The sequence below is a fragment of the Portunus trituberculatus genome, chromosome 32 (assembly GCF_017591435.1).
Source record: "Portunus trituberculatus isolate SZX2019 chromosome 32, ASM1759143v1, whole genome shotgun sequence".
Taxonomy (NCBI): Eukaryota; Metazoa; Arthropoda; class Malacostraca; order Decapoda; family Portunidae; genus Portunus; species Portunus trituberculatus.
The window spans coordinates 14,744,504-14,758,591 of NC_059286.1; the positions used below are offsets into that span (position 1 = coordinate 14,744,504).

The 14,088-nt window shown below is 33.8% G+C and overlaps 2 protein-coding genes across 6 annotated transcripts in view; one reads left to right on the forward strand and one right to left on the reverse strand.

The window, feature by feature from the left end:
- The window catches only part of LOC123511932 (CYFIP-related Rac1 interactor B-like), a 50,961-nt gene extending 50,045 nt beyond the window's left edge, over window positions 1-916 (reverse strand). The window contains exon 1 of the mRNA XM_045268036.1: window positions 768-916. The gene's annotated coding sequence lies outside the window, so the exon portion shown is untranslated. The remainder of the gene's footprint in view (window positions 1-767) is intronic.
- A 3,775-nt stretch (window positions 917-4,691) lies between these two features.
- Window positions 4,692-14,088, forward strand: part of LOC123511877 (serine/arginine repetitive matrix protein 1-like) — a 38,811-nt gene continuing 29,414 nt past the window's right edge. For 2 of the 5 annotated variants that reach the window (XR_006676972.1, XM_045267935.1), the window contains exons 1-3: window positions 4,771-5,035; window positions 11,729-11,919; window positions 13,879-13,982. Coding sequence is in view for 4 of the 5 variants with exons in the window: in XM_045267935.1 (XP_045123870.1) it covers window positions 11,835-11,919; window positions 13,879-13,982 (189 nt within the window). In the remaining variant the exon portion in view is untranslated. Of the gene's footprint in view, window positions 4,749-4,770; window positions 5,036-10,450; window positions 10,470-11,728; window positions 11,920-13,878; window positions 13,983-14,088 lie in introns of those variants that run through there. The other 3 variants (XM_045267933.1, XM_045267934.1, XM_045267932.1) reach the window with 3 other exon arrangements.

Here is a 14,088-nt window from a genome sequence, read left to right on the forward strand (position 1 = left end):
GATTTCAAATCCTATCCGTTATTATTATCATTATCATTATTATTATTAGTAGTAGTAGTAGTAGAAGTAGTAGTAGTAGTAGTAGTAGTAGTAGTAGTAGTAGTAGTAGTAGTAGTAGTAGTAGTAGTAGTAGTAGTAGTAGTAGTAGCGTGGCAGCAGAATGCGGCTTACTAACCTAACCTTATCAACTTCCGGTCCTAACTTACAAATATCAGTTACGTTAATCGTGAAAAAATAAATGAATAAATAAGACAAAACAAAACAAACAAATACCACATATACACACATGAAAAATACACAAGAACAAAAAACAAAAGAACATATCAATTAAAAAAATAAATAAATAAAAACTCGCCGAAATTAATAATGAATAAAATAACAATACAAAGAAAAGATAAAGATATAACCATTATCATCATTATTCATTCTCTAAAACCTCACCTCTGGAACAATTCACTCATACAATCACTAACCCACTCAAACATACCACCAAATTAATAATAATGAATACAAAACACGAAGAAAAATTAAAGAAATGAAAAATAACTATTTGTAGACCACACCCAAAACTAATCATTGACTTACTATGCATTACCTTCCACTCATTAACCCTTTAAATTGGTGAGTTCAAATATCAAGAAAGGGGAGAGTGAGAGGGAGTGAGTGAGAGAGGAAGAGAGAAAAAACCGAGATACAAGTAAAGAGAAAGATAAAGCGAGAAAATAGTGATAATACGATAAATTACATATAAATAACAAAATATTTACCTGCTAGAATGGAGGGCGGGGCAAAATTACTCTAATTCCGCCTCTATTTGGGTTCAGAAAGGCAATTTAGGGTCCTTCACGTTATGAGCGGTTACGGAGAGCACACACAACCCTCACCTCTCACTGGCAGAACCTGACTGAGGGACTGAGAGGCGGCCAGGCGGGGTGAGGCAGACAGATGTTGTTTTGGGATTTTTGTCTTTATAACAGGTCATCATTTACCTAAATCTTTCTGTCCTTTTGTTGGTTATTCTAAAGATTTGTTTTATTTCTTGTTTTTTGTTATGTTTTTTTCAGTTCCATTTTATTTTTCTTACAATTATTCATAAACATTTGAAATAATAATTTTGTCGTTATAACAGGTCATCATTTACTTAGATTTTTCTGTCCTTTTGTTGTTTTTTCTAAATATTTGTTTTATTTCTTGTTTTGTGTTTTGTTTTGTTTTCAGTTCCATTTTATTTTTCTTACAATTATCCATAAACATTTGAAATAATACAATTTGAGTTGTTATTGGTTTTTGTCTTTCAAACGGGATCTCGTGTATCCACTGTTGCTCTTCTCAATAACTTTTCTTTCTTTTTACTCTTGTCTGAAACAGTTTTGGATGAGACTCTGTTACTAGATAAAATAAAAAAATTAACTTCCATTTTTATTTATTTATTTATTTTATTTATTATTTTTTTTTTTTTTTTTGCTTACATATATCATCAGACTTCATGCCCTCATTGACACTTCTTATTTGTCGTACCGTAGTGTCTCGTGAATATGCAGCCAACGTCTTCACCTTTCACGTTTTCAATCCTTCTTATATCTACTATTCTCTTCCATGATTTTTTTCTATTCTCTTCACCTGAAATACTGCCTCCAAATTGATGAATCTCTATCATCTATTCACATGAAGGACTCTTTCCATACAGTCTGGTGGAGGGTGTGTACGGGTCCCATGATTGTGATGGCACCGGGCAGAACAACTCGCCATAAACAAGGGCACGCTGTATGCCATGCACCATATACTGGCAGTATGAGGGGAGTCTTTAAAGGGTCAGAGGGCTCACTTCATGACAGTTGCTGGGGGTGTGATGTGTGGCGGGTCATTGCTCACGGTGTGTCGTATGAAGAAAGGCAAGGTTGCATCATCACTGTCCTCACACCCACAGGGACTGCTGGGGCGGATCCTTGGAGAGGAAGGGTTCGTCCTGGTACCTGTGTAAATAGTTGACTTCAATGGCATGTAGCCATCGCCACGCCCACATCGTTATCGTGGAAACTTGCATAATTAAGAGTGGAAACTCGTATCGTTATCGTGGAAATTCGCATCGTTATCATGAAAACTCGCATCGTTATCGTGGAATCACATCGTTATCAAGGAAACTCGTATCATTATTGTGAAAACTCTTATCGTTATCGTGGAAACTCGCGTCATAATCGTGGAAACTCGTATCGTTATCGTGGAAACTCGCATGTTATCGTGGAAACTCGTATCGTTATCGTGGAATCGCATCGTAGAAACTCGTGTCATTATCATGAAAATTTGCATCGTTATCGTGGAAACTCGTGTCGTTATCGTGGAAATTCCCATCGTTATCGTGGAAACTGAAATCGCATCGTCATCTTGGAAACTCGTATCGTTATCGTGGAATCGTATATTTATCGTGAAATCGTATTGTTTCTTGGAATCGCATCGTCATCTCCGTCACGTCCACAGTAATTATCGTTATTTATCTATTTATGTATTTATTTAAGGTAACATCAAACTCGTTTTCATTATTTTTGATTACGTAGATTACATAGATAGTATAATAACATATTCAGCAGTACAAATCTTCTATAATAAAAACTCCAGTAAATACTATATATATATATATATATATATATATATATATATATATATATATATATATATATATATATATATATATATATATATATATATATATATATATATATATATATATATATAGGCTAAATATTTTCTTTTCTAACACGTCGTATGATTTCGGTAATTTCGGGGGATGAAGTAGCTTTTCCACATTAATGTGAAATAGTGTTACAATCTCTTAAACTTTCATATTTCAGTTGAAAGGAGCACTGAGAGCTTTTCATTGGCGCTGTTATGTAATTGTAATAATATTCGCAACTTAAGTATTTTATTTGCTTCAAGGCATGTTTCATTTCTTTTTTGTCTCATAACTTTTGATGCAATTATTATTATTATTATTATTATTATTATTATTATTATTATTATTATTATTATTATTATTATTATTATTATTATTATTATTATTATTATTATTATTATTATTATTATTATTATTATTATTATTATTATTATTATTATTATTATTATTATTATTATTATTATTATTATTATTATCATTATTATTATTATCATTATTATTATTATTATTATCTTTTTATCATTTCTTTATTTTTCTTAAATGAATATCCGCATATGTAGATTGTTTGATCTAAGCCATAGTAAACAAATAAAACAAGTAGATCATAATATACCAAAGTAGAATTTGACCCTTATAGGTCACGTTGAGTGTGTAGATCGCATACCAAAGCAGCACCAAAATATGTTTGCCCAGGTTTAAAGGGACGCTGGCATGACCCTTGTTGTATGTATTTTGGTACAATAAAGTCATCAATCTCTCTCTCTCTCTCTCTCTCTCTCTCTCTCTCTCTCTCTCTCTAGTGCTTAATTCATTCTTAGTATTGTTTGTCAGCAGTACATATGATTATCTCTTCGATTGTATGCGTGCAATACTACTATAATAGTCTACTACTACTACTACTACTACTACTACTACTACTAATAATAATAATAATAATAATAATAATAATAATGATGATAATAATAATGATAATAATAATAACAGTAATAAAAATAAATAGTGATAATAATAATATTAATAATAATAATAATAATAATAATAATAATAATAATAATAATAATAATAATAATAATAATAATAATAATAACAATAATGATAATAATAATAATAAATAACAACAGCAACAACAACAGCAATAATAACTACAATTATTATAATACCAGGAACAACAACTTACTGATACAACAACAAGGATTCCGTCTAGCCTGAAAATTAATATGTCCAAATATCACCGCGGCGGCCTGAGCGAGCAAGTTGCTGTTATTCACTTCGCTTCCTAGTCCTGCAGTTCTGAGTGATCCCATTGTATAGGGATAGACCTCTACCGCAAAGCACACATCAATCCTTCCTATTCAATATTCAAAAGACCCCAAGTTCATAGGGGAATGCTTTAACCACAGCGAAATGAGGAATACACCCATATGTAACTGTATTTTATTTGTTCCCCTCTGCCTGCCGCTACCTGCCTGCCAAATATCAAATACTGTACCAAATAAAAGTTTCCACAACACCAAAACCTAAATGAATAAAATGAAATAGTGAAGTTTGCGTTCATAAAGCTTTTTCACATCTATCCGAACAGTGTCTGGGTTGTCATGCCTTGTGGGTGTAATTAAGCTGATGTCACTGTATGTGTGTTATAGTCATGTCATGTGAGGAAATATAAAGATGAGATAGAAAATGCATAAATAAACAAATATACGGAATGCACAGGTTTTTCAAAGTAGGATAAGAGAAAGGAACCAAAAATAAAGAAACAAACACTGCTATAGAGGAAAAGAGAAGGAAAAAACAAACAAATAAGCATAAGTGAGGAAACAGTGATTAAAAAGTAATAATAAAACAGGAACATAAAAGAAACAATAGAAAAATAAGAGAAGAAAACAGTGAAAAACGAAACTATGAAAGAGGAAACGGAAAGAAATTAATAGAAATAATAACCCACCAGAAAAAAAAGAAATAAATGAAACGAGAGAGAGAGAGAGAGAGAGAGAGAGAGAGGTGAGTCACGTTCCGGTTGTGAGGAGAAAACGAGGAAGGGGTGAAGGAGGAGGAGTGAGAGAAGAAGGAAGAGGAAGAAGTAAGTGAAGTGAGGAAGGAGGAAGGTAGAGCAAGTGTGAGTGAAGGAAAAAGAGTAACAAGAGGTCAAGAAGGAGGAGGATAATGAATAGAATAGGAAAGGAAGGGAGGAATAAGGAGAAATAAGAGGAGGAGGAGAGTAAACAAGATACAAAAAGTGATGATCTTGGAAATAATGTAAACAAATCAAGGAAAATGCTTAGAAAAACGAAATGATGACATGAATAATAGTGAATGAGTGAAAATAATGATTAATTAGCATAACAACCTAACCACATAACAGCTTGGGTAAGTCAATTTGCTGGCTTGCCGTTTTGACTTATTTAGGCGTTTAATAATCCAATGAAGAAGTAATAAACCACATCGGAGCTTATTTCATGGTTGTAAGGGTTTTGGAATGGATTTGTAGCTAACCTAACTAATGAGTAACATCAGGAGTGTGACGGTGTGGTGTCCTCATTAATCTTACTTACTATTTAACTTATTGATGATGGATTTGTGGCTAACCTGATTAGTGAATGATCTAATGAGTGTGACGATGTGGTGTCCTGATTAATGACCTGACTGCTTGATTGACTTAAAATACTTACTGACTGAAAAATTGAGTAAGCAAAGTGAAATGCCTACATCTATTAAAGTCAACCCTTTATTTTTTTTTTCTAGATAATATTGAAATAACAGCAGTGTCTTCATTATTAGGTTAGGTTGGGTTTGGGTAGGCATGGACATCCACAGGAGAGGGTAAAGGTGGGGCATTTGTGCCTCTTAATTTATGGAAAATAAAAAAATGCAAGGAAAATACAAAGTGAATGAAAAATTACATGGAAAATTTTGCAAAATGAGTAAAATACCATGTACAGTACATTTATTAACTGCGTATTACCATAATTATTCTTTAACTGTTTTTTTTTTATTACTAGTACTATTGGAAGAGGAATTGGAGTCATTGGGAAATTCGGGATTTCTGCCAAACTTGTCCTGTCACCATGTTCATTGTTGCATTTTTTTCTGCAGACACCCATGACCCCCTGCAAATGCCTATACTGGTAGTGTTAGTTTAGGTAAAATTAGGTTGGGTTTGACTAAGTTAGTTCAGATTTGATTAGCTTGAGTTAATTTAGGTTGGGTTTGGCTTTGTTAATTTAGGCTAAGCTAACTGGGGTTTTAGGTTGGGTTTGGCTTGGTTAGTTTATTTTAAGTTAGATTGGGTTTGGCTTCATTGATTTAGGTAGTTAGATTATATTTGGTTAGGTTAGGTTAAGTTTAGGTTGGGTTTGGCTTGGTTAGGTTAATTTTGGATAGATAAGGTAAAGTTAGATTGGGTTCAGTTAGGTTAGATTATGTTTAGCCATACATATAGTTAATTTAGCAGCTTATTCCTTCATTGTATAGATCATGACTTGAAAATGCACCATAATTTGTCCTCAAGTAAACAGTCTATGAAAATTGTTTGGATGAGATTATTTCTCTATGCCCCATTTTTTTTTTTTTTTTTTTGCTAGGAAACCTTACCTTATATGTGAGAATCTATGCAAGCAATATTTTACCTATATTAGCAAAGAATGACCTTGATAATTTTATCTGATATTTTGACCTTTATGTAGGGAGCGGCACTAAAGTGGGGATTTCTTTTCCTTCTTTTTGCCTCTTGCATTGAAAAAAGAAAGGTTGAAAGAATTTGACTAGTACCCCAGTCAGGCTTTTTTTTTTTTCACTCTTAATTCTTCTATGTTAGCACACCTCAGCTTGAAAGAAGTTTTTTTTTTTTTTATTTATTTATTTATTTATTTATTTATTTATTTATTTATTTATACCATGTGGGCTTTTCACGGGAATTTCTGGGCTAATGGGGATACTTTTTATGATACCTCCTATCTGAAAGCCCACCCGCTAGGAAACCGTTGCCCTGAGTGAGGAAGACCAACTCAACCTACACTCGGACCGTGGACAGGATTCGAACCCGTGCACTTGGAGACCCCTTAGACCCCAAAGCATGCATGGTTCCACTATTAAGAATTTGTGTGATAAAAGGTAGCAATGATAATAGTGCCTCAACCCTCACTGACTTTTTATTTAATTTTTTTTATTTTTACTTATTATCTGTTTATGGACCAGCCTTTTGTCTCACCTAATTCACTCCTGTGCCGTATATTAAAAAGATTTGTGTGATAAGAGGTGGCAAGAATGATAATACTTCAACTAGCACTAACTCATTATTTTTGTACCTTTTATTTGTGGGTCTTTTTTTTTCACTTTTCATTCTCCTATGCCATATTATGAAATGATTTGTACGATCAGAGGTGGCAAGAATGATAATACGTCAAGCGTCACAAACTCATTTTTTGTTTAGCTTTTTGTTTTTTACCTTTTTCGTGTGGACAGGCATCTTACTCGACCTTTTTTTCTCTCTTTTCATTCTCTTATATTAAAGAGGGACATTTCAAGACATTTATCCCTTTTATTTTTGGTTAACTCTCTTGGATCTGCAAGGGGACTGACAGCTAAGTGGGCCTTTTTCTTTCTTTTTATGTTGTCCGTGGCCAGTTTTCCCCTCTTACATAAAAATAAAAATGGATAAAAGATGGCAACTTAAATACCCCGAGCCTTTCTGACTTCCTGTCCACCAGCCATGACTAAGCTAAAGTGATGTGACGTAACCTGACCTTCCCTACACCACACTCCAGCTTAGCCTACCCTACATAGTGACAGCTTGGTGTAACCTAACCTATCCTGTGTGACTGTCAGCCATACACACTGGCCCACCCTAACTTGTACTACCTTGTCTAATTGTAACTTGCGCTTTGAAAAGTGGCATAGGTATTTTTTAATATTGTTAATCAATTTTTTTACTTTTATTTTTTATTTTATCCTAAACCTGCCTAATGTGTAATTGTAAATCCTGGTTTGAAAAGTAGCATTGGTATTTTTTAAAGTTATTGTTAATCTATTGTTTTATTTTTCGCTACTTTTAATTTTATGACTTTTATCTTACACAATGGCTTTCTTTTTATGTAAGAGAGGAAGTCTGGCCAAGAGCAACAAGAACAACTAAACAAAAAGACCCACTTAGATGCCAGTCTCTTTTTATTTTTTATTTATTTATTTTTTTTATTTTCATTTATACCATGTAGGCTTGAGCAAGTCTGAGAGAGTTAGTTAAAGAATGGGATAAATGTCATGAAACCTTCCTCTTAAATGAGTTCAGTTCTGATATAAAATTGTACCTCTTTGCTGGGAAAATAACATGATATATAAGTATTTTGATATTATTGCTAATTCATTGTTTGAGGTCTCATTTTGATCATGTTCTGTACAGTGGCTTATCTTGATCTATCTGATATAATATGGAATTGTAACTAGTGGCTGAAAAATTGCTTATTCCTTCAACATAAGTAGTAAGTCATTATTCTTACTTTTTACATTGTTTCCTATTTTCTGGAACACTAAAATAGAGAGATGTCAGGTTCATGATTTTAAAATTCGTGAATTGAAAGCTTGCGTAGTGAGTGAACAGTGAAACTTTCAGTGATTAAGTTGAAGGGTTAAATAATGAAAGAAATGATGACTATAGATCTTTCCTACAACTTCCATTTCTACATTTTTCTTGATTTTTTTTTTTTTTTCATGTATGATGGAAAATCTGGGCCTAGGGCAGTAAAAATGATTAAACAAAAAGTTCCCCTTAAATGTCAGTTTTGGAGTAGATCCCAGAGAGTTAGCCAAAAGAAAGGGATAAATGTCTTGAAACCTCCTTCTTAAATGAGTTTAAGTCATTGGAAGATGGAAATCCAGAAGTATGTTGTAAGTGTTTTTTTTTATGATTGACTGAAGATGCTTGTGGTCTGTGGCTTTCAAATGCAAGGATATGTATCAGAATAACATATAACTTTGACTCTAACCTCTGAAACCCAAGGATATCAATATGACCTCCTTGATAACACTTGTATTAATTCTTCCTTATTATTGCCATGACAGTCACTTATACCTTGATTATTTATTGCCTGATTAGTAACATGTCAGGTTTGCTTGGTGCGATGTGGTGTCAGTCCCTCATGGTAAGTCTGTCCCACCTTCAGGTACTTTTCAGTGTTTCTGTGATGGTTCAAGGCCAGGCATCACAGTGTTACATGTAGAGTATAGGTACCATGTCGTGTTGAGTACAGGTTCTCATATGTCACTTTTTCTGGGAAGTAAGATTCATTCAGTTAATTGTTCGATGTTTCTTTATTGTTATTATTAAGTCAACTTTTTAGTTTAGATACTTTTATAAATTTACCATCAATGAGTAATGGTATTTCAGTTGTCAGAGTGAGACATGTTTGATTCTGCAACATTATTATTTTCTTACATATCTCTAATAGAGAAGTTTATGTTAATCATTCATTTAAATCTTTCTTGCATGTGGAAGGATAAATGAGAGGTATGACTGATCCCTCTTACAGCTGTCCTATCCCTGTCTCTGTATCATCTTTTAGCATACAGTTTTAGCCTCACTCCTAATTAGTTATTATCTCTTCCCTCAACATACATCCTGGTATCCCTGTAACACTAGGAAATGAACTCTAACTCCCCAAGAACTTTTAGAGCCAGTTAAAAAGTAAAAATTCTGACATTATGGGGATTGATATTCCTTGAACACTCCAGGAAACACTCCAAGAACTTCTACAGCCTGTTGAAAAGTCAAGATTCTGGCAATATATGGCTTAATATCCCCTACAACAAATTAATCTAAAACCTTGTCACATCATTAGTGGATAAGTGTGGAGATATGATGCAAGAGTAGAGAATGTGTGGCAGCTGATTGTGGAGTTGTGTGGAACTCAAGCAGCATTTTAGCTTGAGTAGGTTCATTAATACAGAACTCCAGCTGAAATAATGATGATAATAATGAGAGTACTTGCCTCCCTCACTCTCTTTAATCATGTGGCACTGCATTTAGTAGCAGGATAGTTATAATTTCAGTCAAATCTCATGTCTTTGGGATAATTTTAGCCTGTGTTAGCTTTGCATTACCTGGAAAGAATGTGAAAGAGGACCAGCATGTGTGTTTATTTGTGTACTTTTTTCACTCTATGCTTCTTTCTTTATCATACTTCTGTATTTTTTTTCCAGGTTTATGTGCAGTTGAGTTTATTTTTTCCTTTTTTATATGCTTAATTTTCACTTCATATTCCTGTTTTTTTTTTGTGTGTGTGTGTTTCCTGTTTGTGTGTGTTTATGTTTTATTCCTCACCTTTTGCTTCTCTCTCTCTCTCTCATATTCCTGTACTGTGTCTGTTTCATGTGTTTGTGTTTTCATGTTTTTTTTCTTCTTTATGCCTCTTTTTCCTTCATATTCCTGTACTGTGTCTGTTTCATATGCATCTTCCGCTCTTATATTCCTTTATTATTTTGTATCTTTTACTTTGTTTTCTCTCCCTCCTCTCTATAAGCTTTCATTCACTCATATCCCTTTATTGTGTCTGTTTCAGGGCTTTGTGTATTTATTTATTTTGCTCCCTCTTTATGTTTCTTTTCCTCTCACATACCTGTATTGTGTCTTTCATATGCATCTTTCACTCTAATATTCCTGCATTTTGTATCTTTCAGTGATTTTTTCTCTCTATATGTGCTTTCACTCTTATATTCCTATATTTGTGTGTCTATTTCAGATGTACGTTCCTCCCAGTGTTTTGTATGTATGTATTTTGGCATCTCTTTCAGTTGTTGATGTGGGGATGTTGTGAGTATTGGTGTTGCAGCAGTGTTTGGTTCAGGTTCTAACAGTACTCACCTTGGTTTGGGCTGCAGGCTTTGTCTTATCTGCTACCTTTTGTCCTATTACCATGAGAAGGGGCTGTTAATAATTCCAGGCTTTCGTTTTGCAGTGTTCAGGTGGTGTGTGCTTATCCATTAATTTGTCGTGTTTATTTATGGAGTTACTGTGTCTAATCTACTTCTTCCTATTGCTTTGTGGAAAAGCTGTTAATACCTAATTTCAGGCTCTCTTTTGCTTGCAGTTTTCAGGTGGTGTGTTTATCTTTTAATTTGTTTTGTGTGTTTATTTGTTTAGTCTATCTAATCTCTTGCCTGTGTTCCTATAGTTGTGAGAAAAAGCTGTTAATATGTAATTTCAGGCTTTAGTTTTATTTATTTATTTATTTATCTATTTATTTTTATTATTTTATTTTTTTTACAGTGTTTAGGTGGTGTGGTGTGTTTATTTATTAATTTGTTTTATGTTTTTATTTGTTCTAGTTTGTATATTTCTTTTCTCTTATTGATGATTGATGGTTTTGCTAGTGCTCATTATGCTTGTTTTATTGTTTTGTATTATTTCTCTTTCATAATAGGATCTCGTCATATAATTTATCTGTAGTTTTCATCTCAATATTTTCCTAAGTTTTCTCTGTCTCCCTTATTTTACACTTCAGATTATTTAATTCATAGTTTTTTTTTTTTTTTTTTTTTTGTCCTGTTACTTGAATATTTCCTTGGATTTTCTGTGCTGTTCTAGTTTGTGTCTTTTTTCCTGGTGCCATAATTTCCCTACCTTTTTGAAAATACTTAATTAATATTTTTCTGTCAGCTTTATAATGTCTTGGATTCATATTTTTCTCTGGATGTTATATCTTTGGATTTTTCCTTTATCTTTTCTTCGGTGTGTTTGCTAAGAGTGTTGTAATGTTCCTATCATGCAAAATACTTCTTATGTTTGCAAAACTTCATAATATTCCTTAGCTGTAACTTATTTCCCTTTCATTTTCTTGCCTTGTGTGTTTTTGCAAAAAGTCATAATTTTTCTAGCCCTTAATATACTACTTTATATACTAAGCTTCATGTTTTCCTTAGACATAAGAGATTTCCTTGAATTTCCCTGTATTCCCTGGCTTGTGTGTGTTCCCTGAGTGTCTAACCTCCCTTTGAAAACTCCCTAGGGATTCAAACTCACACCAAACTTCCCTAACTTTCCAAACTCTCTTCCCTGCATGTCTGGTCTAGCCGCCTCTGACACCAAGGCTCATTCTACCCCAGCCTAACCTGACCTTGGCTTACCCTCACCTCACCTGACCTGCTGGAAAATGACAGCCAGGCCCAGGTAGCAGCAATGCCGGAGACAAGAGTAACCCAACACTACCCCAATACTCGGCAGGGGAGTGTGGGGGCCCGAGGGTACATGGCGGCAGGAAAGAGTAAGGATGGACAACAGGAAGAGAATAATGAAAATGGTGATAGAGGAGAGTGAAGGGTTAATCTGTGTTTTTTTATTTTTTTTATCTAACTTCCCTTTGTTAGTTTTTTTAATGTAATTGTGTAAAGTTAATTTTGGAGAGGAAATAGTGATGGGAGAGTGGTAAAGGAAGATGGAAAAGGTGGTTAACTGCCTTTTTTTCCATTCTACCTTCACTTTATTGTTGATTATATTTTTGTTTATTTATTTGGGTGGTGGAAAGAATAAAGTTTGGAAGGGAAAAGGTGATGGAATGAGGGATAAAGAAGTTAAAGAGGAATAGTTAAGATAGTTTATTATTCAACCTTCTCCGTTGTTATTGATTTATTATTTTCTGTGATAATTATGGAAAGATTGAAGCTTGAAAGGGAAGGATAATATTTAAAGTGCCTTGTCCAATGTGTACCTTCACTCTTCTCAATTTAGCATGTGATATTACTGCGCTGCTTTTCCAATTTTATGCATGTCTGATTCAGCTTTTTCTATCTCTCTCCAGCATTGCATCTCACCATAACTCCCAAAACAGAGCTCTGTATTCTGAAACATTCAACAATATTATTTTGGAGTTACTGTTCATAAGCACTTCTGTATGGCTCATCTTCTTCAGCATGTTGTTCTTTCATCACCTTCAAAGACCACAAGAAATGATTAGTAGTTTTCTCATAGGGTTTTTTCTAGATGACGGTGCAGAATCTTGTTAAACTACCTCTTAACTAATGAAAACATCTCTGAAAGTCTTATTACTACTAATTTCAGAGGCCACAAGAGATATTAGTGGCTTTTTCATGGGTGTTTTTATACATGGTGGCATAGAATTCTTGTTAAACTATCACTGGTAATCAAAACAACTCAGAAGTTCTCATCATTACTACTTTCAGAGGCCACATAAGATACAGTAGTAGCTTTGTCATGGGTGTTTTTCAAGTTAATGATATGAGATCCTTGTTAAACTATCACTGGGATAACCAAAACAACTCTGAAAGCCTTGTCAATATTATTTTCAGAGGCCACAAGAGATACTAATTTTTCATGGGTGTTTCTCTAGTCAGTGATGCAGAATCCACATTAAACTATCACTGGAATAATGAAGACACCCCTGAATTTCATAATACTTCCCAATGTGGGTTATGAAATATGACAAGACAATGGAATGTTAGTGAACACAGACATTAATAAACATTGTCTTTTTTGTTAGGTACAGGAACTGTCTTGGTATATTATTTATTTTGTGTTACTGACTTTTTTGGTTTGTAATGTTTTATGCACCAGCCATTGCCACTAATAGCTATGGAAATCACTATTATTGGCACATTTTGACGTGTGATGTATGGTTTTCATGCACTACTCACTGGTTTAACAGCTGCAGAAATAAATCACTTTGTATGACGTATGTTTTTGATGCACAGCTACTATCACTAATACCTGTAAAAATAACTAGGCATTTAAGTTTGATGTATAAGGTGCCATGGCCAATAGCTCGGAAATTTAATAGATACTTAATTGTTATGTATAATGTATAGTTTCATGCACTAGAACTATTATTAACAGGGACAAGAATTAGTGTGGGCAGGCCAGCTTTATTTAAACTCATATTAGTAGTAGTTGTAATTGTAGTTGTAGTTGTATTTGTATTGAACAGTAAAAATCACTAGAATTACTTACTACTAACTTGAAATACATTGTGGAGTATGTTTAGTTTGATGGTATAGGGAAGATTACTGTATATATTTTGTTATGCCAAAAACACAATCTCTCTTTTTTATGACTTGAGGCTATTTTACAGGATGTATTTGATTATTATTTATGACTACTACTACTACTACTACTACTACTACTACTACTACTACTACTACTACTACTACTACTACTACTACTACTACTACTACTACTACTACTACTACTACTACTACTCTTCCCTTAGACATTGATGTGGGAGGGGTGAGGCCGCTGGTGTCCCGGACAGAAATTAATTGTGGCCGCCCTGGAGTCTCATCCCGCACTGGCAAACCTGCGTACAAATCCCAGGTGTGTGTGTGTGCGTGTGTGTGTGCTTGATCTGCTGCAGTCTCTGATGAGACAGCCAGACGTTACCCTATGGAACGAGCTCAGAGCTCATTATTTCCGATCTTTG